Source organism: Dendropsophus ebraccatus, chromosome 4 (assembly GCF_027789765.1).
Source record: "Dendropsophus ebraccatus isolate aDenEbr1 chromosome 4, aDenEbr1.pat, whole genome shotgun sequence".
In the NCBI taxonomy this organism is placed as follows: domain Eukaryota; kingdom Metazoa; phylum Chordata; class Amphibia; order Anura; family Hylidae; genus Dendropsophus; species Dendropsophus ebraccatus.
Window position 1 is genome coordinate 81,718,518 of NC_091457.1, and position 27,708 is coordinate 81,746,225.

Here is a 27,708-nt window from a genome sequence, read left to right on the forward strand (position 1 = left end):
TGGCTGACAACTGATATCTGAAACCTGTGGTGTCACTTTATTGTAGCATGAGAGGTTTTGGGCTGATTCCTAGAAAGCTGAAAATCCTGCTGTCTGTACAATTTTCATCAGGTTCTGCATGTTATAACATTTTCCTCTTTTCTGCAGGTCCTGGTGTTTGCCATTGCGAGAGATTTTGACTGTATCCCAGGATTCCAAGAGAAGATTTACTATATTGAGCAGCAAGGAGAATTTTTGAAGGACCAGCTTCTTCTGAATGGTAGGAACATATTTTTTGATGGTACTAGGTGGATCTATATCCTAAAGTTAGATTTACGCCTTTAGTCATTATCATGCTATTTCCAAAAAAGAGTTTATCAAAGATAAGTGGCAAAAGTCCTATACCAGTGCCAAAGGTGTTTGGTGAATTACTGATGGCAGTAAACACACTGGTAGTCAATATGGGTCCCAGCTCAAGAGCCATTAGGAATCTTGTTGGGAGATATACAAAGGTACATCTTTATGATGACCAAAATGTCTGACGTATCAAAGTCGCACCATTAAGACGTCCACTTATTGTATAATCAGTGGCTTGAATTCTCTGTTGTAGCTTTGAGCCCATCAAAATCCAGTATTTTTGGTTTAGTCGGTGGTAAAGTGCCCATGACCTTTATTGGTCACAGGAAAATTCTTAGTCTACACTCGTACAATGTAGAAAGTACTTTTTTTTTCCTTTTACAGAGTAACACATTGAATATTTCTATCTCAAGAGAATAATGTGATTCCAGAACTTTCCTTAGCATAATGCCGTCCCCCCCCCAATGCATAGATGTCTAATGCTCCATAGTCAAATGGTAATTTGATACTGAGGACTATATGACTGTCTTCCTCTTATTTATGTTTGCAGTGTAACGCAGTATATCATGACTGACAATACACCTGTTGTAAAATACTCAGTGGGTTAATCTACTTAGACTGTGTTTTAAATTGCGTCGGAGGCTCTGTTCAATGCTGAGGCTCTGTTCGGTGCGGCATGCAGTGATGTTCTTTTTGAAGACAGTAGTCTACTCAATGGAAAATTAGAAGTCAATGGGGTCCATTGGGCACTGTTGGTTTCCATCATGAGATGTATCAGGCACTCCGTCATTTTAATTTGTTTGCTTCTATAACAGAACAGAAAAACTGAATTGACAATGCAGATGTATACTTAGCTTAAGATTGCCTTGGGCCAAGTGCCCAACTGTGGCGTAAATCACTCATCTTTCCAGCTGTTTTAGTTTCACAACAGGGAGGAATTTTTGAGAGATGTCACTTAAAGAGTCCATATATTGCACTAACAAGTAAATTACATTACCCTGAAGACATCACCAGATAAAACTGCTTCATTTACATGTGATAGCTCAGACATTCACTTGTGAAAACAATGTCACAGGTTATCTCTAGCTATAATCTGCATATGATAATGTTAAGTCAGTCTGCAAACTCTTTACGCAGTTTATGTTGTACTGATCTTGAAATTTGTCATCCTTTATTCCAGTCCCACCTACGTTCTCAGTTCTGGCTTGCTGGTAGTGATCATCATGCGATAGTTTACATCTATTGTAATTTACACAAAGCAATGTACAAAAGCATGCTTCAGAGAAAAAGAACAGCACATCTCATGTTTGTGTCAGGCCTGTGCTGATAAATTACAAATGGTTATAGTGAAATTTTCGAATGCAGCTCTGGATGTGAATGAATTAGAGAAGTACGGAATAAACTTACACGTAAATGAAAGTTCACTAAAGCTTTACAGTTTAAAAAATATGTAACTAAAATAAAGTTATACAGTATATAGATTTTAAAATAGTATTGCATATTTTAGTTAAGGAGTATAGTACCCATAGGCTATGTTCTATTTAGGTGAAATAGCAGTGGTTTTTGAAATAGCCTCTGTTATTTTATAATGGCAGCCGTAAATAATGATCACAATCATTATAAACTGCCGTTATAAAAAAAGGCTTCTTTTTTATCTAAAAATGCTGGTAGTAACTAGCCTAAGGCCATATTAGAGGGCCAAAGCAGCACATCAGCGCACTAGTTTACAGAACTGATTACAAGGCTTGATAATTCTTTTACATAGGAAAATGTGCGGGTGATAGAAGATTATTTTCTGACAAAAATGTCAAAAGTGAACAATTAGTTGACAAGCGAGCATTTGTTGGTTCATTGGCTCATTGCTGGCTCTATCACATAGGACAATATTTGCCTAATTGGGCAGATATTCTGTCTATTTAAAAGGGCCTTAAGTGGCTCCACTTAAAATCTGTAAGAGGCACCTATCTGCCACACACCAATTCTTGGGCTCTGACTTAAATGTTTCATTACTACCCTGACATTGGCCTTTTTACATCATATGGACTTTGGACAAGGCTTGTATCCTTAGGATAACCATGCATATATCAAATAATTTGTTATATGGCTAAACTTTTTACATTTAATACTCTTTTAATACTAGTGCCTTTATATGTGGTTGGGGGCCATTGGGCCCCCACATGCATCAGAGACTGCAAATGCTACCAATGTATTTCTAATAACTATACCCCTGTTCTGTGGCTAATACTGATAGGGAAGATTTCCTCCAGGTTCTTCTATATAAAATTAGAGACAACAAGGTACATTATGAGCCCATTAGAGGGTTCCATGATAGAACCTTGTGCATGAACCTTAAAGGGGTATTCTCATCTCAACTAATATACTGTACTTATACGTGTAGGACCCCTCAAGGTTAGCAAACTTGTCTCTGATGGGAAGAAAAGAGCAGCATATCAGGAGAATGAGGCAAATTTGTTCAAGTTAAATATTTTTACAAATGCAATAATTTAACAGTCCTACAAGTATAACTATATTAAGTTGAGATGAGAATAAACCTGAGAATAAAATAAAGTGTCTCCATTCCTTCTGACTTTCAAACTCTAAATCAACAGTAGATGTGATATAAAGCAAGTTTGCCATTTACATTATTTATTTATTTTTAGTTAAAGTACTTACAGTACTTGGAATCTAGGTCAAGTCTCCTCAAGGCAACTTTTTAGTCTGGTGCTGGTTGAAAAAAAAAGATGAAACAAACAAAGTCCTGGTCATCTGCGCTCACAGAGAAGGCAGTCATTTGATTGACAGACACATTGAGCCATGACTCTGTACTGGCCGGGACTTCCTGCGTTTAGTCTCTTCATTTCAACCAGCACAAGACTAAAAAGTTGTCTTCAGGAGTTTGGACCTAGATACAAGTAAGTATAGCTTTGTTTTAAAGCATGATAACAAAAAATAATAATGTAAATCGCAAACTTCCTTTTTAGCCCATCGCCTGTTGATTCGATTTTGAAAATGACGACAAGTACACTTAAAGAGAACAATAAAGAGAAGGCCCTATTAGGAGTTTGGTGGGATTTGCATCAATAAAAACAATCTAATAATAATAAAGTCCATTTTAAGAGTATGTCTCGCGACAAGTAAAGAAAAAGTCTAAAACTCATCTACTGTATTACTGAAATAAATAAATAAATAAATAAATAAACATAGGAAATGAAATAAAAAATAGGGTCTATAGGGCTTTATGGTGTTATATCTATGTGAAATAGAATGTAGAATGTGCAGAATGTGATATAAATTGTATTGTTAGCTGAGGATACAACTATAATCTAGAGAAATAAAAATCCAATCAGCAGGTTTTGTGATATTACCTGAGTTTTACAATTTAATCTAAAAATGACTGCCACTTACCCCAGAGGAGCAGGACTTAAATCAATGGGCTATCTGCTGAAAGAATAGGCCCATAAAATTTCATAAATTTAGAATTTTACGGTTTTAATGGCTAATATAAAGATACAATCATCTCACTTTTTGAACTGACCTCAGGGGATGAAGACTGATGGAACCCTCCCCCGGTTTTTGTTCCCTGGTGATAAGAGATGAAACAACTTGGGGAGAGCTGTCTTATAAAATCACCATCTACAGGGTAAAGATTGTTCTCACTTCAGTTCACAGGATGAGGTTTAAAGGGATATATTGGTATACAAACTTGACTCTATTTTAAAGTATTTGGTACATATTAAAAATCCTCAGTATATAGCAATTTTATATAGGAATCTTCTCAGTAATTTCCCATATATTCAGTCACCACTGGTCCAAAATGTAGTATTTATAGCAGGTTATGACCAGTAGTTCAGCTGCAGTTCTAGTACTTTGCCTATAGTATATCTGATCTATTAGGACTAGAGATGAGCTAACCGGGTTCGGGTTCAAATCAATCCGAACCCGAACGTTCGGTATTTGATTAGCGGTGGCTGCAGAACTTGGATAAAGCTCTAAGGTTGTCTGGAAAACATGGATACAGCCAATGACTATATCCATGTTTTCCACATAGCCTTAGGGCTTTATCCAAGTTCAGCAGCCACCGCTAATCAAATGCCAAAAGTTCGGGTTCGGATCGACTTGAGCATGCTCGAGGTTCGCTCATCTCTAATTAGGACATGTTCACACAATGTCTTTTTTATGGCCGCTTTCTGTCCACCTTCTTCTACAGATGCCATTTTTGTGCCAAAATAGGGGTGTATTAGGCAAATTGTTGTCATAATTTGCACCAATTTTTCTGGATTTGATATGAACAAAAATGCACAATTTAGCATTTTGGAATTTTTTGGCGCTTACCAAATATGTTTATTTATTTAATTTTATGTATAAAATGGGAAAAGGGGGTGATTCAAACATTTAATAGGAGAGGTGTTTTTACTGCACACATTAATTAGAAACCCCCTGGGGGACCTGTTTATACACAGCACTGATCTCCCATTGAGGTTCATTAGATCAGTGCTCTATTACTCTAGTGATACATGGAGTTGGGATAAGCATCATTCCGGCGCTGAGTCTCAGCCCGGCCAGTACAATGGATCCTACCTCCCCATTCGCATCTTAGAGGGGGGGGGGGCAATCAAGCCACTAGACCACCACGGAGGGGCTATAATGGACATGAAAATGCAGCTGTCACGTTTGCCAGCTGCATTCAACTGTCGTAATTAGCGGGTGCAGCGATTGAAAGCAGAAAACAGCTGGGGATGTAGCGGTTCAGGGTATGGCAGATAGACTATATTCACACAATGTCAAAAATATTGAAAAGACTTCCGGTTCCGGCACGTGCATGAGAGGCTGTGTGTGAGGAAGCTCCGCTCCGGATCATCCTAAAAACCCCGTCAAACCAAGGCATTTGAACAGCAAATATCTCGGGTGTGAGAGAGCACCCCACTGACCACCCGCACAGTAGCCCCATGGATAAATTTATTAATCGGGCCGGTGAGCAGCCGCCACAGAAATCCCTGCCGAAGCGGGATAAAGACAAGCTGCAATCCAAGATGGCGCAGGGCTCACAGCACGCGTCGGCACAGCCTCGCGACCCGGAGCACCCTTCTCCCCTGGGAGTGGACATAGATAAAAGGGGTTAGGAGATCATAAGACCGCATGTGGGACTGTCTTGCAAACAAATTGCTATTGAAGTAGCCAAGATATTAGCGCCCGATATCACGGCAGCGTTGCAGGCTACAGTGGCAGAGGCTCTAAAGCAGATGCATGGTGAACTTTCAGCACACTCAGCCCAGATAGGGGAACTGGAGCAGAGGGTGAATACACTTGAGGATGAACTTTTAGAAACTCAAGCCCAAGTGAAGCACCTGCTAAAATCAAATCTTACAATGGGGAACAAGATAGATGATCTTGAGAACAGACCAAGGAGGAACAACCTCAGAATTGTAGGCCTTCCGGAAACTGTTCCAACTCACCAACTCGCCCAGATATGTGCGGTGGATATCCCGCAGGCGTTGGGTCTCTCACTTGCCTGCACTGTAGAGAGAGCACATAGACTGGGCCCTATCAGACCTCCGTCATCGTCACCCGGTCAGTCAACCCAGAAGGCGCGGCAAGTAATAGTCCGATATCTAAACTATGCGGAGAAGGCATTGATACTGCAAGCCACCAAGAAGATGTCATTGCCACTGGTTGTCCAGGGCCACAAAATCCTACTTTGTGGTGACTATTCCGCAGATGTGGCAAAAAAAGGAGGGCATTTGCCCCAATTTGTACCAAGCTGGTTCAGCGCCAATTGCGATTCTTTCTCCAATTCCCGGCCACTCTGCGCATTTTCCTGGATGATGGGAAGACGGAAGTATTTCATAATCCAGACGATGCACAAGCCTTCCTAGACGCGCATCAAGAACAGATGGACATGTAACGTGGACACGTAAAAGATGTGAAAAAGCGCTTTCTCCCTCTACATCGGGGGACTGAGATGTTACTAGCAACCGTGGTGCTTTGTTTCGAGTGATGGATCAAGAGGAGGTTACATGTGGAAAAGCTTTTCCCGCTATATGGCAGTTGAATTCAAACTTTGGGCGCACCTGATCGGCGTATAGCCGGTACCTAATTCGAGTTGCAGTTTGCCTGGGCCACTGTGGGCCTGCTAAGTGACGTACCTGTTAAAAAAAATTTAATTTACAATTATTTCGGGGGTGGGGGTGGGGTTACTACTATCATTTGTTATACTTTCTGTTATCATCATCATGATGAGTGAGTATATGGGAGGATCCGGGGGGGAAGCTTGGGCTAGTGAGGAGAGAATATATCTGTCCGGCTATCTCCCGTTTGGGGAACGGCAGTGGTTCCCTATACTGGCGCACGAAAAAAGTGAGGTCCAGAAGATGTTTCACATTGCAAATGTATTGTTAGTTGTTAGTTCATTTCTGATGTTACTTGGGGGGTGGGGGGGAGGTAGGCTGTTTGGGAGTTTGGGAGGGGGGTGGGAGGGGGGTGTTGGGAGGTAGGGAGGGGGGTGGTTCTTCTTCTCTTCTCTCGTCCACAATAAATAACATATATGTCCAGTCGGCTGGCTTGTGTCTGATGCACCATCCAATGCGGCTATGGTTACCTCCTTTCCGCTGATAGGATGAATATGAAAATAATAACGTGGAATGTGAAGGGACTACGTTCCCCTAACAAACGCATGAAGGTGCTACGTCATCTGAAACGTCTCAATGCGGACTTTGCGATTTTGCAAGAAACGCATTTAGACGTAACGGATTTCCATAGGATGAATAAGTTATGGGTGGCGCATGTGGTTGGTGCATCGGCGCAAAATGGCAAGGCTGGGATTTTGCTACTGTTGCATAAAAGACTAAACTGCAAAATCATATCAAGCACGGAGGACATAAAGGGTAGATACCTAAGAGTCTTATTAGAGGGCCAAATGGGTCGTCTCAGCTTATACTGTTTATATGGACATAATGACACTAATTCTTCATTCTTTCGCAAGGTTGAGCAGGATATCTTGTCTGACCCCGAACGAGACATTCTGGTGTGTGGCGACCTTAACACAGTACTGAATCCCCTGGAGGATCGCACTAAACGGCAAGACAGGGTAGGACACACATCTACACATGATGCGGTTCTGCCGGGTTTCCTAGAGGCCACGGGCTTGGTTGACGTGTGGCGTCTGAGAAACCCCGTGTGGCGTCTGAGAAAGAGAATACACGTTCTTTTCACCGGTACATGAAACGTGGTCCAGAATAGACTATTTCCTAGCATCCCCATCTCTGTTACAGAAATCTTCGGGCATTCACATTTCTAATATGGTAATTTCTGATCACACCCCTCTTGTACTGACTATTACTGACACTTACCCGAAGGGGACGGACATACTGTGGCGCTTTCCGACGTTCTTAGTTGAGGATGACACGTTCACAGTGGCACTTAAGGGGTGGTGGCTAGATTATCAGGCAACCAACGGCTCACATTCCGGGGATCCCTTTCTTTACTGGGAGGCAGCTAAGGTGGTTATAAGAGGCTGAATAATAGGGTACGTACACTCCTTGAAGGCAAAGTCCCTGAAACACTTTAGAGAGGCTAGCGAGAAACTAAGACACTCTTATACAGCTTTCGTACGAGACCACAAACCCAACACCAAATCTGCGTGGCTGGCAGCAAAGGAAAATTATGATTTATGGGCGGATAGAGTGGAGAGGTTCAAAGAACAGGCAACAAAAAACGATTTCTTTAGATTTGGCAATAAGGCTGGATCCCTCTTGGCCAAATTAGCGAGGGGTCGGTATGTCCCCCCTTACATAAAGGGAGTCCACAATAAACATGGGACCCTAGTTCAACATCCCAAGGATATAGTAGATGCCTTTAGAGAATTCTATGAGAACCTGTACAGGCAAGACCCGGTAGATATGTCCAGGGGCAGTGCCTTTCTTGATTCTCTATCCCTTCCAGCTCTTTCGGCTGAGGATCTGGGCATCGGACAACCTAGCGTACATTAGGGTCTTACCAAAGGCGGGTAAGGACAGCAAACAAACAGAGGCCTACAGGCCAATATCTCTTATAAATGCTGACATTAAAATACTATCTAAACTTCTGGCGAATAGACTAGCCTCCCTTCTACCAACACTGGTTGGTCCCCACCAGGTGGGATTTGTACAAGGCTGCTCTGCCGTGACCAATCTGCGTTCAGTGTTAGCGGTGCAGGATTGGATAGTGTCAAATGATTCTCACATCTCGAGTTGTCCTGCACTGCTGACACTGGACGCGGAAAAGGCATTCGATAATGTCAACTGGCAATGGCTGCAACTGGTGCTGGGGAAAATGGGCATTCGGGGCACCTTTCAGAGATATATCTCGGCAATGTATGAAGCACCACTAGCTAGAGTTCATTTACTGGGTCATTTGTCTGGTTCCTTTTCGCTTTCCAAAGGGACCAGACAAGGGTGTCCATTGTCGCCCTTATTGTTCGACTTGGCACTCGAGCCTGTAGTGAGATACATGTTATTCTCCAAGATCTATTCTGGTATATCGGTTAGGGGAAAAGAAATTTAAATATCTTGTTTCGCTGATGATTTACTATTGTATCTAGCATCGCCACAAGACCACTTAGATGAAGTGTTGGCATTTTTGGGGGACATAGGCCGATACACGGGTTACAAAATAAATGTGTCAAAAAGCCAGTTAATGTTTCTGAAAGGTGTCCCGAGGGGATTCGCTTCACCTGTACCGGTTGAGAAAAAGGCCATAACTTACCTGGGCATCCAACTAGGGAGGTTGCCCACGCAACTAAATGCCTTGTCCCGATGGTCTGATCTGCCACTGTCGCTCATGGGCAGAGCGCACCTCTTAAAGATGGTGAGCTTCGCCCGGCTTTTGTATCCTCTACAGACAATTCCCCTCTTATTGAAACATGTGGATCACATGCGTCTCCAATCTGCCTTCACTCAATTTCTATGGCGGAAAAAACGCCCCAGAATTGCTTATACGAAGCTGGCTCTACCTAAGTACCAAGGGGGCTTGCAATTGCCGCTGTTAAGAGGATACAATCTTGCCGCCCTATTGAGACACGCTAGGGATTGGGTGTTTGAGACGCGGTTCTATTCCAATTTACCTTTGGAACAGGCGTTAGCAGGGACTCATAATTTGGGGGGTCTTCTTCATTACAAATACTCAGAACTGCCTTCCCATGTTAGAGCTAGTGTGCTCCTCAAGGACACGATTCAGGCTTGGAAGTCAGTACAAAAGCTGTATGGTCTCCCTTACTGTCTGTCTAAATATATGCCTCTATGCCACAACCATCTTTTACCTTCAGGAGGGAACCAATCTTTGCTTTCTCAGTGGCGGGCAAAGGAAGTCAGGGTACTAGGAGATCTCTTACATCGAGATAATGGCCATTTCCATTCCTGGGAAACATTTTCTACTCAATTTGGTTTGCCAGCACAACATTTTATGCTGTTTAACCAAATTAAGAGTTACTGCCAAAAACGGATCAGGAGCTTAGCAGAGGCTGAAGCTCCGGGAGTCTTTGATGACATAATGGGCTCTAACCATATAGCTGCCTCTATATCCTCGCTATACCCGACACTGAGAAAGCAAATGTTGCGAAATGAGGAGGAAGGGGTGTTTCGTAAATGGGCCAGGGAATTAGGGGACGACAAACTCCAGGGAGCATAATAAAAGGGTGGGAGGGGGTACGTAAAGCGATGGTTAATGAACAGTGGCGAGAGATGTTTTTCAAAATTATCCATAAGGCAACGTATGCCTTTGACTTGACATATACGAATGCTCCTGCACACTATCTTAGATCATGTCCATCTTGCAGTGAGGACAGAGCAAACCTCTTACATGGTCTATGGTCGTGCGCGGAGGTGGAGAAGATCTGGAGGGAAGCATTTGTCTATGCCAAGCAGGTTTGGAAGGCGAAACTACCATTCACTCCCCAGACCGCGATATTTCATGTATTATCATCAGACACACCAGGATTGGACTTGAATAACGCCCCGGTCCCTATCATTCATACGTTCTTATTAGTGGTAAAGAAGTGTCTCCTTAGACATTGGCTGCAGTCCTCGGTACCGACGTTACTCGAGATCACAGACACTATGAATCAGCTGCTACACTTAGATAAAATAGAGACGGAACGCCATAAAGAAAAGAGAGCGAAAGGATTCTTCAAAAAATGGAGAACGTTTATTGAACATCATTACACAACACGTGACATTGAAGAGCTAATGTCGGTCTTCAAACACACTGAGTGGTACAACAAAGAGGCACTACAAAACACACTTGGCAAACTATGTCTGCCTGACAGGGGAGGTGACGACTAGTGGATACTTTGTGGACGAGAGAAGAGGGGGGGAGGGGTTGGGGGGGGGGAAGGGTTAGAAGGGGATACCTGGTTGAACGTAAAATGTGTTATATTTTTTTTTTTTTTTTTTTTTTTTTCTTTCTTTTGTTATACAACACTTGTTCATAATCTGTGAAATCCATGTTATCTGCCTCTCGGGAAGGGAGACAGAAGCCATGCGTTTTATTTCTTACTTTGATATGAGGCCTTTGTCCTTATGGCGGAGATCTAATCTCATAGTCACGACTACGCAAAGTCTCTGTGAAACTTTTTTTTTTCTCACAATTGCATACCATGCTTGTACAATTCCTGTGTTGTATAACCTTGTATTTCAATAAAAAGTTGTTGGAAAAAAAAAAAAAATATTGAAAAGATGGACGGTTTTTATATTTAAAATAACCGTTTTTGCCCAGATTTAACTGACTGCAATGGCAATGCATTGAAGTCAATGGGAAGACAGACACCCAATGCACACAGTGTATTGAATAACGGACGCTTTGGCCGCAGGCGTCAAAATAATGAACATGATCATTATTTTCGGGCGTCTTTTGTAAACAGCGGACTTTTTTTATTAGTAGTCCACACACAGTTTTTCTTTTGTCACTGTTATTTCTCTGTTTTTACTATTAAATTCAATGGACTTTTCAATTAAGCCACACTCAAAGTCCAATTAGTAACCCCAAACTAGAATAATGCACATACAACAGTCATTGCACTAAGGGGAGACAAGGCTGCTAAGTGAGGTCCGTTATTTTAGACTCAAAATAACGGACACCATTTTAAAAAGACCTAAAATAGGTATTAAACACAAAGGTTTTTTAGTTCTAATAATATGCTACATTAGGCTATGTTCCCCCAACGTCGTCTTATGCAAAATAATGGCCCTCGTTTTACAATGATGACCGTCAATAATGTTTATGACCAATATTTACGGCCATCACTATCAAACAACAGCCGTTATTTTGCATAAAAGGACGTTGTGGGAACATAGCCTTAAAGGGTTAGTGCGGCGCTAAGCATTTATTCACTAAATAACACACATTACAAAGTTATACAACTTTGCAATGTGTGTTATGTAAGTGAATGGCCCCCTTCCCTGTGTTACCCCCCACCCCGGAAGTGTGGTGCATTATACTCAACGCATTACTGTTGACCCCCGGTCGCCATCTTGGGACAATGACAACATCTTCGGGAGGCCGGCCATCCCTCATGCCGGCCCCCTTCTGCCGCGTCATCAGATTCTTAGCCGCGATTGGCTGAGCATAACTGGGAAGGGGGCAATTCACTTACATAACACACGTTACAAAGTTGTATAACTTTGTAATGTGTGTTATTTTGTGTTATTTTGTGTTTAGCGCAGCTCTACCCCATTAAAGTCTACGAAAAAACTATATATATGAATATATATATATATATATATATATATATATATATATATATTAATAAGAGATGGGAAGACGGCACTCCAGTAGTGAAAAAATGCATGATAGTTTATTCACCCATACACGTAATGCGACGTTTCGACTCAAACAGTCAAACAGTCAAACAGTCTTTTTCATGTTTGAGTCGAAACGTCGCATTACGTGTATGGGTGAATAAATTATCACAAATTTTTTCACTACTGGAGTGCCGTCTTCCCATCACTTATTATTTATGCTGTGGAGTCGGGGATCGACTACCTGAGAGACGTGCACCCACTGGCTGGAAGCCGCTTTGACTAGAAGTCTGCACAGTGCCGTTCTGCTACTACTTCTTTATATATATATATATATATATATATATATATATATATATATATATATATATATTTACAATGTGTGCAGAGACTGACATTTTTCCATAGACTAAAGAGAGAATACACCACTTCCTGCAAAACATACAGCAGCTGATAAGTACTAAAAGACTTGATTTTTTTTTTATAGAAGTAAATTACAAATTTCTGGCACTTTCTGGCACCAGTTGACTTGAGATATTTTTTTTATTGTGAGCGACCCCTTTAAGATCTAGTGCTACATTTCATATTTCTGACAGATGCACATGATGTCAAGTAATGAAGTGAATATGCTTTCCTTCGCAAAGAGTGGCCTCTTAATATGCTTGTGCTCCAGCTAGAAAACAGTGTGAGACACTAATGGTGTTATTAGTATGTCGCTGGAAACATCTTCTCCGGTATCCATGCTAATAAGGCCATTCACAGTACAACAGTCTTATCCTTTAAATGTGCCAATAGCTTGCTGAACTTCACAGGATAAATATCTGACATCTGGCTTTCAATGTATATTTTTAGCCTTGTTTACCACAATCACAACATATAACACTAATGCCATGGTGTTACTCATGATGTTATTCTACCTTCTGGAAAAGTTAGGTAGCCCAGAGAATGGTTACGTGTTTATAGCCTTTTGGCCCAATTAGACAACCCAAGGCTATTTGTAAATTTTGGTGTTCAGTCTTCATTTACAGAGCCTTCACAAGGCGCCACCAGTCATGTGACTGGGCCATACAAATAATTTAAGAATTATAAGTTACTATTGTGAAATATCTTAGAGTGCCCTGATTACAAACTAATTATTAAACCCCCATTGGTGGAGGAACTGTGAGGTGACTTGGCATCCCATTGGTGGGAACTTTCTAGAATAGAAAGTTGTTATAAACTAGGGAATGGAAGCTGTCAGGCAGTCACACTTTTGCACATATAAAACATTATACAATATAACCAATGCATTAACCCTTAAAGCCTTCAGTGTGCAGGAGAAACATAGGGTAATACTCAGTAGTGGCATCTTGTGGCCAAAAATGATTATAGCAAATCTGAAAATATAATAGAGAAAGACATAGGCAACCCATACAAAAAAATACCATTTTAACTAGACTTTTCAACTAGACTAGAAAGAGAACCCACCAGTGGAACATGGGTTCCGAATCACTATAATACCTAAATTGTAGTGTAGTATAGATATTCTGAAATTTTAAGGCTATGTTTACACAAAGTAAGAGACCGGCCGTTCTGTGACCCCGGCCGGGTCACGGAACGGCCGATCTCTGACCAGATGATCTTTCCGGCCGCAGTGAGAACACTTCACAGCACACAATGAAGCAAGCAGACAGAGCCGCTCGCTTCATTGTGTGAACTGACAGGGTTTCATTCATTGACATGTCAATTATTTGCGGTGCCACAAGGGAACCCGCCCAGAGCGTATACGACGATGGTCGGTATCCCATAGAAGCAGAGGCAGTGTTCCACAACGTGAAAAGTATGGCCGTTGTTTACACTGTGATTGGTCTGTCTGTAATGGTGGACCATTTATACACTGTAATGGTGGATTTATACACTGTAACACTGCCGCCAAAATCTATTGAAACTACAGGTTAATTTCACTTGCCTGTTTCTATCAATGGATGTTTTATGTTAGCTATTGTATATAGTTTCCTTTAAAAGTCAAAGCCCAGGTGGACCTGAGATCACATGTCACCATTCCCTGACTGTCCTCCACCTAACTACAGTATAGCAATTCCAGTACCTGTGTACCACAAGTGGAGAAGCCTTTCCAATACATTAATCTTGTTTATTCTTAACATGATTTGGTGGCTTTTCGGGGGATTTTTAATTGACTATAAATCAAACAGCACACGTGAAAAATGAAGGCAATTAACAGAAAAGCATTTTGCCATACATTCTGCATACCAGAGTGGAAAGTACCCAAGTAGTGATTTAAATGTCAGAATGAAGGGTGCTGTGACCCTCACTGAAAGGCTTTAATTCAGAGTCTAATTAATGACTGACCCTTTGTTCTGCTCCTTGATGGATTATAGGTTACCTCAGAATGCAGAATATCTTCAGTGCTCTTGTATTTGTATTCAGCATTGTTGCATTTAACACCATTGTAATTTAATGTAAATTGTTGTACCTGCACCTTCACCCATCTCTGCTACTTCACATTGATTGTATCTAGACTATACAGGGTTAAACGGATGATCTATCGGTCGTCTGCTCAGTCCTCTAATGAGAGCTGATTTATTTAAAGGCCAGCAACATTAATATAAATTGCATAGCTGTGTCTAAAACCTAGGATATTAATATTATCTTTCAATATCTCTAATGGGAAAATAAGAGGCTCAAGGTTTTCTAAAGATAACAGTTTTCACAGATTTGAAGTAATACAATTAGTTTAAAAGGTAAATCAGGCCTTGGTTAAAAAAATGAATCTTAAACGGGATATACAGGATTAAAGGGGCTTACCCATACAAGTTATCCCCTATCCTTGGGATAACTTTCTGATCACAGGATTGGGGGGTCTGTGATCTCTAGAACAGGGAACAGAGTCTCCCCTGAGAATGAGGAAGAGTCTACTCTGAGGATGGAACACTGCCAGTCTATCAATTCTCTAGGGGAGTTGTTATCCTCAGCAGTTCCCATGGAGGATGAATAGACACATGATGCACAGAAACAGCTCCACCCTTATGCTTAGGCTATGGCCATGGAAGTAAATGAGACTGTGTTGTAGTGCCACACACAGTTTATACATTGAACATGTTGTTGACCTTCTTTAGGGTTCAGAGTCATTCTGGGACTTGTATTTGTAGATTTCCAGGTTTCTTAAGCTTCACTTGAAGGGAACTTGTCATCACTTTCATGCTGTGGCTGTCTAGCTGTTAAAAACTAAAACTCCCAGCATTCCCAGAAAATAGAATGGACTAGTTTTGTGGACAGCAACAGGTTGGGGCTGACCACCCTACAAGATCCCAAAAAACTGTTTGTTCTAATGTGATCATGAGTGACACAGACATTTTATATTTTATCTTACAGGCAGACCCCCAATGTGTATGACCCCCCAGTGTAATGTCATACACATTTCTTTGGAAATAATCCAGTGTTATTTGTGGAAAGTCTGTGTGCCATTTGTTATCAGCTGTGCCTCTCAGGTTACCTCTGTCTAAACTGGATGCAATACAGAAGCCAATTTAAGGCTTCCATAATTTCTGGAGAGATGCCAGGCACATTACAGTTAAACATGCTACTGACTCCAATGTGTCACATTTGTGGTTGGCTGAAGTCGGCCAGCTGTTTTTTTAATTGGCTAAATCAATGGGCAACTGTTCACTATAAGCTAATATGTCAGTTTTCTGCTGGGAGCTTGGAGTTATCTACAAAATGTGCTAAATAAATATCTTCAAAGCAATTTAAAGGGGCATGTCACTGAGGTAAAGCAAGTGATATGCCCTATAGTGAAGTCCATACACTCTGTGGGCAGTAGTGGCATCATTGCCCTTGGATTGCTTACAGTGACTTTAAATAAAATACCTTTACTTTAATGTATCTAAATCCTTTATACAATAACTGTGTATTTGTTGTATTAACTCAATAGAAACCAACTATAGTTCTAAATTGGTTGTGAAAGTGGCAAGCATAACTGCCCGGGTATAAAGCGTCAGTGTGTTAATTAGATTTGTTCAAAGGTCACCCAGGAGTCAAATCCATGACCTTGTTTTTAAGGGGAAATTGCCAGGAGCCCTATTTACCCCTTTATACACTATATACCCTGACAGTTCTGCATTGTTTATGTAAATTGTGCACATAAGAAATAAACTAAAAACTTTAAACATCCTAAATACCTAATAGCCAAACTAAGATGTCATGTGATCAGTCTGTATACAGAGCCTAGTTATATACAACATTGGCAGTTTATTATACAGAGCCTGGTTATATACAACATTTGCAGTATTATATACAGCCTGGTTATATACTACATTGGCAGTGTTATATACAGCCTGGTTATGTATAACATTGGTAGTGTTATGCTGAGCCTGGCTATAAAGAACATTGACAGTGTTAGTGGAGGTCCTGTATACCTGAAGTATATAGCTGGTGGAGGTCATGTATACCTGTAGTGTATAGTTTGGGGGTTCTGTATACCTGTAGTATAGAGTTGGTGGAGGTCCTGTATACCTGTAGTGTGTAGTTTGGGGGTCCGGTATACCTGTAGTATATAATTGGTGGAGGTTCTGTATACCTGTAGGTTATAGTTCTGGAGTCCTGCATCGCCATAATCTGGCCCTCTTAGGCACTACCTTTCACCCTTGGTGAGGACAACACAGAAGAGGTTTCAAAGTTTCTAATACTGTAACACCCCCCCTTGCAGGTAGCCCCTGTACTGTATACACTCCCCCCCCCCTTGCAGGTACTCCTATATTGTATGCACTCCCTCCATGCAGGTAGCCCCCATATTGTATACACTTCCCCCGCAGGTAGCCCTAATACTGTATACACCCCCCACCCCTGCGGGTAGCCCCCATACTCTTAAACTCCCCCCACTTGCAGGTAGCCCCCATACTCTATACACCCCCTGTCTTGCAGGTTGCCCCCATAATGTATTCACTACACCCCCGCAGGTAGCCCCCATACTGTATACACTCCCCCCATTCTTGCAGGTTGCCCCATACTTTATACACTCCACCCCCGCAGGTAGCCCCCAATACTGTATACACCACCCCCGCAAGTTGCCCCCATACTGTTTACACTCTTCCCCTGCAGGTAGCCCCCATAATGTATACACTCCCCCTGCAGGTATCCCCTATACTGTATACACTGCCCCCCTTGCACATAGCCCCCATGCTGTATACATTCCCCCCTTCAGGTAGCCCCCATGCTGTACAAACTCCCCTCTGCATGTAGCCCCCATGCTGTATACAGTCCCCCCTGCAGGTAGTCCCCATGCTGAATACACTCTCCCCTTCAGATAACCCCCCATGCTGTATACACTCCCCCCTTCCAGTAGCCCCCATGCTGTATACCAGTGCTTCTCAATTCCAGTCCTCAGTCCTCACCAATGGGTCATGTTTTGAGGATTTCCTTAGTATTTCACAGGTGATATTATTATACTCAGTGCATCAGGTATTATTACAGGAGTTCTTTGTATGGGAAATCCTCAAAACATGACCTGTTGGTGAGGCCTGAGGACTGAAATTGAGAAGCACTACTGTATACACTCCCCCTTTCAGGTAGCCCCCATGCTATATACATTCCCTAACACCACCTTACTGTATACATTCCCCAACACCACCACCCGGGAGGTAAGCCCCTTACTGTATACACTGTATATACACTGTACACTGTTAGGGTACAAACCCACTGGGCAAATCCACAGCGGGTCTTGCTGCCAATATCCCTGCCCTGTGCACTCAATGGCAGACAGGATGCACATTTCGCTGCGAGTTTGTCAGCAGCCCGCCCCGCTTACCCCCGGCCGCTGGAGCGTATACATCACCTGTTCCCTGCTCCGGCTTGCTTCGGGGGTTCCCGGCAGGTCCTGCTCGGTCAATCAGTGCGCTGATTGGCTGAGCGGGACATGAAGACACCTGGAGCCCCGAAGTAAGCCAGAGAGGGGAACAGGTGATGTATACGCTCCGGCGGCAGGGAGTTAACGGTGCGGGCTGCTGACAAACTCACAGTGGGATGTGCATCCTGCTGAGAGTTTTTCTGCCATTGAATGCACAGGGCAGGGATCTGCAGTGGGTCTCGCTGCAAATTCACCCAGTGTTTTTGTGCCCTTACGGTATTTATTTCTGTGGATCTGTTGTGAGGCAGATGGCCCTAGCAACCAATCAGATTCAAGCTCCCTGTAAAAATGAAAGTAGTAATCCTATTGGTTGCTAAGGCTTCCAACTGCCATTTCTGCTGGGCACAGCTGCAGTACTAATTATATCACCTGTGTGTGCAGTGTGGAGATTCTCCCATTCATTTTTATGGGGCGCTCTTCCCCCTCCCCCTCCCCTCCCGTACATCTGGTTAGGACTGGACCTTCGCTCTAACCTTCCCGGGCACCCAGTGTATCTGTGGGCCAAATTTGCAGTCAAACGGTTCAGGCGTTTGGAAGTCTATAGAGGACAGACGAACAGACAGACAGACTTTCCTTTTTATGATATAGATACATAAAATGTTGACCTTATACAGTAGATATACTGGAGGGAATAAAAAAAAGTGTGAAATGTACTGTATTTTGTCAAAACGAAATAATATTACCTTTACAACTCACTAATACCATTGCAGTCCCCTATTGAGCGTTGTACCTTTTGGTAATTTGTGCTTGCAGTGGATTATGTACAATCTCAGGTCTACTACTGTTATGAAGTGTTAAAGAGGAGTTGAGGATCAGCGTTTGTGCCTCACTCTGGCACACCTCACCACTTCTTTCTTCTCCCTCTTTATGTTAATTCCTTGCAGCGAATTAAAGGAAATGGTTCCCATAAAACATGGGTCAAATATGATAAACTATGTTTATTTATGCCCCAGATAAAGTTTTTATGCACAAAGCCATGCCCTATTTTGTGAACAAGTCAGATTTATCTGGAAAATTATATTTTGCTGGTAAAAACTTTTCATTTATATCCTAAAAATAAATGTCATACTCATTTTGTAGGGTTTTCACCTTATACTCCGTTCTCTGATTTAGCCTGAATAAGAATCTGTCAGTGACCCGGTGGGTCCACTACACCATCCCTGTTGGCTGTTCTACACAGTCATTCCCTCTTTAATTTGCTGCTAAGACCTCTGTAATACTTTGCCCTCTTAAGCCTTGTATAAATCAAACCACAGTGGATCCATTTGGCCCGGAGTGCTCTTTTGAGCTGTTGGTTCACATCTGAACAGACTAGAGACACAACACTATCTGTTTCCAAGGGCAAAAAGCTGAATGTATCACTTGTCTTTGGATGAGATTTAAAAGTATTTATACTTAGATGTAAGCGTACATGCATTTATTTTAATTATTTTATTTTTTTAACATCTGCAGAACAAATGACATAGTTCCATCTTTGACACACAGTATCATAATTGCAATTCCTTTCTAAGGCACAGAATTACCCTACATATAAGGAGCTGTTACAGCTGTATTTGTGTACAGAAAGCATCCCTGTGTCAAATCCAACTTCTCCAAGCTTAAAAACAAATACAAAGACTTGACCTCATGTTGAATACTAGTGAATACTAGAGAACTAGAATTGTTGTATGAAGACCTCTTAGGAATAATTGAACCATAAGCTAGTGGTGAACATCAAGAGCACTTATGTAAAGTATTTGTAAGCATTCCATCTTATGCATTCCCGGTCGGCTTGAGAGTAAACTTTCCTCTTTATATTGTTTAGTAGATTTATTTTTTTTCAGTTGTAATCCAAGTATGTTTCTTCAAGAACACTTTCCAGGTTGCATAATGGAAAGACATATACAAATAGAGATAGCAATCTAAGCCCATATGAATTTCAGAGTCATACCTTTTTATTTTCGAAAAACAGTATAATATATAGGTCACTCATTCTTTAAGCCTCTTAAAAAAATGAAAAACAAAAAACAAAGTTTACTGTCACTATAAAAGCAGTAGGTTATGCCATAGGGCGCCCCAAGAAGGAAGTTGAAGGGAATCTATTAGCTCCCGGGCCCTACCTGAGGTGCTGACAATGTGCTGTAGCTTGCAGTCCCCTAGTGAGCATGGTAAATTGCCCTTGCAGTGGATTATGTACAATCTCAGGTCTACTACTGTTATGAAGTGTCAAAGAGGAGTTGAGGATCAGCGTTTGTGCCTCACTCTGGCACACCTCACCACTTCTTTCTTCTCCCTCTTTTTCATAAATAATCTCTGCTGCCCGGTCCAACAAAGGACTGATCTGCAATCACAGTCAGATATAGCTGAATCTCCTAATCTAACTGTGTTGGAGCTGTGGTCTAGGGGTAAGTCACCTGTCTAAAGACCAGTAACCAGTAGTTTGATTACCCTGATGGAAATGAAATAAATAAAAAATGTACATTATTTTATAATTTTAATAAAGTGACAAAAAGAAACAAGGCACTTGACACATTTTGGTTGTTCAGGGATAAGGCACATATAAACATATTTAGTAATAATACATTTATTAGTTTTTTTCTACAGTGATGAGAAAAAAAAACAATACTATGGTTCATTTCCAACAGGGTAAATGAAGCCAGAAAAAACATGTTGTTGGTCTCTAGACAGGTGAGTTAGACCACAGCTCCAACACAGTTCGGTAAGGAGATACAACTAAAACTGATTGCAGATCAGTCCTCTGTAAGCAGTTTTTGTGTGAAATAAACACTTAGAGACACTGGCTGACAGCTGAGTAAGCAGGAGGCCTGGCAGCAGAGATTACTTATAAAGGAGCAGGAGGAGGAAGGAATGGTGAGGCATGCCAGAGTGCGACACAAATGCTGAGCCACAACTACTCTTTGACTCTTCATTACAGTAGGAGACCTGAGATTGTGTATAATCCACTGCACAGACAAATTACCAAAAGATAACATGCTCACAGGAGGACTACAAACTACAGAACACTATCAGTTCCTTTAGTAGGGCCCGGGAGCTGACAGATTCCCTTTAAGTATTTTTGGAGCATCATACAGGAGGTCAACTTCTTGGGATCCCATTGGACGAACCAAAGTGCAGAGCATGTCTGGTACCATGTAGTACTGCATTTTCTTCACAGAAAGTATCTAATTATAGTGGGGATGGGGGTAGAGAACAGGTTGCCCTTTGATGATATAATTTGTCCTGTGCTGATTTACTGTAATACTCTTAGTATCAAAGGCAAGATTAATGCACAATGCACATCTATTGAACTGTTTTAAATGCCACATATCAGTATTTACATATGATACCTATATATTACTTTTAAAGCTGTCAGTCATAAGGACAATTGCCATTATAAAGCTTGAAAATCCAGTGCAGCATTTCTTATGTTCAGTAAAAGACACTTTTGAATAAGCATATAGTATTTCTTATAAAAGATTGGTATCTATCTTTGCTTGTTAATGGCAGGGAATCATTCTAATGTCTTCTGATTGTAATGTAACCACTGAGAATAGTGGTTTAATGTATCTTCAGGATTACATTTTCTTTCCATAGCTGAATTGAGCTGAGATAGTAATGTAGCAGCAACAATGCTAATGAATACAGTGCTGTATGTTTAAGATCTGATTGTAACTAATACCTATATATTTTGAGTTGAAAAAGCTTTTGAAGAGACCAAAAATTGGTACCTCATCTTATTATATGTAAACTAATTAATATATTTGTATTTTCAATGCTGGACTGAAATCAGGTCCCAATATGCTGTAAACAGTAGATTCCTCCTTCTTGGCTATACTCCTACACAATCAAACATGACTGAAGGTTGTCTTCTGTGTCAGCATGTCAGACTCAGACTACTCTATAGATAAGCCAGTGTACTCCTTGGCCGCATCTCTCTTGGCAAGAGAATGGAAAACTAAAACCTGTGTTATACACAATAGGAACAACTTTATATGAAACTATTGCATCTATCAATCTGTTTTGGGCAAGTGGGAGGAAATCCAACCAACCCAGGAAGAACATATATGTTCCATGCATTTGTGGTCCCTGGTTGGATTTGGATCATGTGAACAAAGACAACCAACACTACCCTGTTTCAGATTGAATACGACTCTTGGCTGCTGTTATTGAGAATAAGATGTGACTATCCTCACAATAATTTATTGTTTAGCAAATAAAATGGCAACTACTGACGATGTTGTATATTGTTGAGATAAGACCCTTCCCCCATATGAGCCAAATGTCTTTAAAGTACTGGTACAGGGGTCATTCTTTCTTCCAAGAATCAGCAGTAGCATTGTATGAGAGTACAATGCATGGTATTTAAGGAAGAAAGCAGCCAACCATGCTGTGGGGCATTTAGATTATTGTCCTGGAGGGTTTCACTGTAATGTATGTCACTATTGCCTTAAAGCAACATTTTAAGCAGGTTGTAAGAATCTAACCTGCTCCCTATCTTTATGCTAATAAGGTGTTTTGGGACTACCGCCCCCAGTGCTCCAATCTCCCCCTGGATTGGGAGCCTCTTCTAATGAATATCAGAGAAATGGGCCAGCTGGGGTCCGACTGGATTGGTGGCCTTAGGGTGTTAATCCCACCCCCAATGCACCAAAATGCCTAATTAGCATAAATATTAACTTCCTAATAGCATGGAAACGGCACTGACGATAAAGGTAAGAAAATTATCTTCATCCTCGATGCCCCCTACGCAATAGGGAGATATCACCAGGCTAGATTCTTCTAACCTGCTGATAGTCTCCCTTTAAAGGGGTTATCCAGCGCTACAAAAACATGGCCACTTTCCCCCTACTGTTGTCTCCAGTTTGGGTGGGGTTTTGAAACTCGATTCCATTGAAGTAAATGGAGCATAATTGCAAACGTGAAATGGAAACAACAGTAGGGGGAAAAGTGGCCATGTTTTTGTAGCGCTGGATAAGCCCTTTAAGAATTTCTTAACCACTTCTTTCATAATATAAAATATACACGATGCTCCATAGGAATTAACACTGGAGAAACAAAACAGAAATTGCAGACTAGAATCAACGTTCATAGACTCTATATTGAGAAGTCTCAACACCCCTGGGGGCCAACATTTTTCAGGGCAGGAACATAGAATGACAGATCTAAAGGTTGTGGTACTGAAATGTCACTTCCAGAGTGACAGAGAGAGGAAAGTGTGGGAATTCACTTTGATAAAAACATTCGAGTCAATAACACATGGACTAAACCTGGCACCTGGATTTATGACCCACTACATGGACACGCTCCACAGATAAAACCAAACTGACCGATAATCTTGGACTTCTAAATAACATGTTAACCTTTAATTTACAACAAGTTTATTGCTCTGGCTTATTAATGATGTCTGGCTTATCACTGATGTCTCCTTTCCTTTTTTTTGTGCTGTTGCTGTAAGACATTCACTTGTAAACCTTTCTGAGTTCCTGAAAGCCCACAATTCTAACCATGTTTTGTTGGCCAATAAAGTTATCCCTCCTAAAATACTTACCGCCATATTCATAACAAAAAAGCCTAGCACATGTTTGGAGAAAAACCTGGAGGTTCCCACCCCAGTTATAGTTGCTGCCTTTAGGCCCCTTCTCTGCTGTCCACAGCACTTCTCTGAAGCCAGCGTGTTTTGTGTTTAGCTTTGGAACAGGAACAATTTCTCTGAATAATGCAAACTTTCCTTTCTTGGCAGCTATAATTGGTATTATGATCTAATTCTTCTAGTAAACCTGGTTTCAGTAAAGGATAACATTTGATTACTATGAATGCCACCATCATCCCTGAAACTGTGCCTGGCATAAATCTCAGCAATTCTATGAAATTCCTAAACACCATATCGGATCAGTTTTGTACATATATAAAATAAAGTCTTGGATGTTCTCAGAGATGTGTCCTCTTGATGTAAGATTTATCAGATTGTACATTTTGAAGTGGTAGGATAAGCCACGGATGGGGGTACATCAGATCCCTTAATCAGAGATTACAAAATGAGGATCACTCTTCATTCATCTCCATCTCCATCAAGATACAGGCACTTTGTAGCCAACAGATGGAAATGCCATCAATCTAAATGTATGAGCGCACAGTATAAACATCTAAGACATGCATATTATCCCTGCATACTCATGTAACATAGAGGACTGTTATCTTCCAGCAGTGTAAATGTAATTACCAGTCTCTGAAGTGTATACATATTTGTGTCCATGCAGCGTATGGATAATTCATTGTCTTCACACTTTATCCTTCTCTCTGAAATAAGCAATCAGATGCTTGATGAGAGGCTTAACTCATATGATACCTGACAGGGGAGACTCCAGTCAAAATGGGTAATCTGCATCATAGTATCTAAATGTGTTTACTACCTAGGGTGTTCCCTGTGTACATTGTTACAATATGCTTTTTACTTTAGCTGTCATTTCCATGACATGTTTTCATACTAGCAAACATTATTTAGACACTTCCCCCTCATCTATGAAGCCAATCCCTTTCTACTTGTACCATTAGGGGATGATCCCCTCTGCTTAATCACCTATAATGGAAAGCTGCTTACAGACAGCGAATGCTGCACTGCTGGGCCTGTTCTATTTCTCTATTACATGTTCGGCTAAAGAAATGAATGTATACCCAGAGCAGTTGATCATTGGGTTTCATCAACAAAAACTTCTTTAAGTTTATTTTTCTAACTGTACTCAAGAGAGTATACCAAGTCATGTGGTAACTAAGCTCCTCTACAACACTTGCTGCACCAAGGGCAATGGCAGCTCAGTGGCATCTCAGGGACAATGGGCCTCAGAGGCACCAACTAGAATCCAACTATCAATTTTCCTCAAGAGCTGTCAATCATTAAGTAGGGCTGTCCACATGACTACTTAGTCTAGAATAAGTAGATATTTCCATGAATACATTACTAGTTATCCTGGATCTTTCCCCATGAGACTTTATATCTGCTCAGCTCCTTTTCTTCGATAACATGATGCCTTCAGATGGGTTTTCAGACTGCATTTTCAACTTTATAGGTTCCATTTAAGGACTGGCCTTTTATTAGTTACTGTAAGAATCAATGTCCTTATAATCATACTCCTGACAGAGATTATGAAAATTGGCTGCTGATGTGTTTGCGTTTGGATCGGTACAGGCCACATTCATTTCAATGGCCAAATGAAGTCCGATTTTCAGATTCTTCCAACGTATCTGTGCCTCGGAAGCAAATATCCATGATCAGATGCTGATCACAGTGTATTCCCAACAATCAGGTCATTTTCCTTACAGCGCCATCACTGGTATATGTGAAGCCATCCACATTTTCTTTTGTAATCAATCAGCTGTAAGGACAGGTTGGATCATGTACAGCTCTTTGTAGTGGCTCTTCACTCCAGTTAGATCAATAAGGGGCCTGATTGGGAGATCCCACTCCATTATCATTCCATTCATGTTTATTCTATTCTTAGAATTTAAAGCGCAACATTAGTTGTAAAAAATAAATAAATAGCAACATAGCCATTATTGTTGAGAGTCATCTTCCTCATATTCCATAACTAAAATGTAGAAATTTCCTTTAACAGCCCATAAAGCGATGTTGTTTGCTTAGAGATTATAGTAGCAGCATGAAGACGTTAGCATTCACAACAAGCCTTGGGTTCATCAGCCGGAGTCTCCCTGCGTCTGATGGAATTACATTAACGGCTGTGCATTTTTTGTATCAGGCTGTGCCAAATAGTGAATACATCTGAAAAAATTATGCTAATCTGGAAGGTGTTAAATGTGTCTCGAAGGTGTAGGTGCAAAGGCCATGAAATCTCATCATGCCTCAAGCTCAGATGATCTGCAAAATACCAATCAGGTCACATCACCTGCACAGTAGAAGGGGTTGACGAGCCAGGCGGCCTTGTCCTCTTGTATACTGCAGTCAATGGAAAACCTGACATTATTCTGCAAGTAAATAACTGCATAGAATGATCTATGTCTATGAATAGAAGCTTGTGACCTGGTGTAGCATAGTAGTATAGATCACAGAGGCCAGAATAGCAACTATTGCTGAGGGCACATGATAATTGACATCTCTTTTTGACTCACATCGTTGGTAAATAGATGTCCTTGAGTTATTCTCCTTTGTCAAGTTGCTAACATTCCAAAAGTTTTCCAAAAATACTACTGGATGTACAAAAAATACATAAAAAAATACAGTCTGATTACCATTTAAATTTCCATCCAGCTTTTCTAGAATCCCGACTAGTAACATAGGACTCAATCATTAGACCATAGTTTTGATCCCTAGTCTGCCCATACTGTTCTGCCCATAATCTGCCCCTTCCAATTTAGAATGTCCAGATAGAGCATCCAGTAAAAATAGACTTATAACGGGATTTTATGTTTTACTTTAATACAGTTTATGTAAAATTACATTTACCCCTTATTTCCTTACGATTTTCAATACCTTCTTTTAATGATGCAGTATATGAGAACTGTATTTTGTAGTTATTTGGACACTCTGGGGGCAGTTTATTGATTGTTCTGTGTTCTGGTTATGCTTATATGTAACTAAGCGAGCAAACATTTGTAGCTTTTCTGAACACTAGTTTTCTGGTACAAGTAAATCCCCCCCCCCTGTATGGGTATATTTAAGCACTGTATGGTGCTATTATTTGAGCACTTATTCAAGCATTTTCCTGCACTATACAGTCTATGTTTACACTGTATGGCTATGTCCACACAACATATTTTCTTGTCCATTTCGCGGCCCTCATTTAAATAAACTGGCCACGTTTTGGTGTCAAAATGAGAGCTGTAAAAAAGAAAGACATTGTGTGACCATAGGCCAACGCTTCGTTATGGTATTGTTGTCCATTCTGTATAAAGGATATGTTATATTGTATCATTATTTGTACACTGTACTTATCACAATGCACCAAATGTTAAAAAACTCAAGTAAAAGATACCACTAAAGAGTACCATGCAACATGAGGCTATCACTGATAATAGTAACGGTTCCACTGTAATAGTAATGGTTCCACCAAAAGTTCCCCTGTTTTTTTCCTGGCCGTTATTTGGTACTCAAAACAAAGTCCGTTGTCTAACATACTCTGGCGGCTGTCATTACAATGACAGCTGTTGGTACATTATTCTAGGTCTGGCCCTTTGAGTGTTCTTCTTTACAGGTCCATTGAGTTTAGTAGTAAAGATGGTGGGGACAAAAATGTGTTTGTGTGTGTGTTTGTGTATAACTGAAAAAAGGTCTCTGGTTTAAAAAATAATATCTGCAAATAATTTTCAGGAACAAATAATTTGACTTCAATTATATTTTGGTAATAACGGACATTATTATTATTATTATTATTATTATTATTATTATTTTTTTTTTTTTTTTTTTTTTTTTTTTTAAGTGTCCACCCTCATTTTTTTACACAGTGTGAACATAGTCATACATAGTATTTACCAATTTTTCCTATTGTGCTTTATAAATATCAGAAAACATAGGCTGCACAACAATAGGACACAGAGCAGAACTACATCCAGATTGTTATTGTTTGAGGCATACAGTAGTTGCAAATAATATTAGCTGCAGGGAGTGATGTGACCTAGCAGGCAGGGAACACCACCTCTCCATCTGGGTTCCATTACTGAGAATCTCAGCTGAAGATCTTATTATGAAAATGGATGGGATCAGATTAACCAGGC

At 40.9% G+C, this 27,708-nt stretch overlaps 1 protein-coding gene across 1 annotated transcript in view; it reads left to right on the plus strand.

Annotated features, from left to right (window-relative positions):
- CDH13 (cadherin 13) overlaps positions 1-27,708 on the plus strand; it is a 579,181-nt gene that overhangs the window by 111,348 nt on the left and 440,125 nt on the right. The window contains exon 2 of the mRNA XM_069966164.1: positions 148-259. Within this exon, the coding sequence (XP_069822265.1) occupies positions 148-259 (112 nt within the window). The remainder of the gene's footprint in view (positions 1-147; positions 260-27,708) is intronic.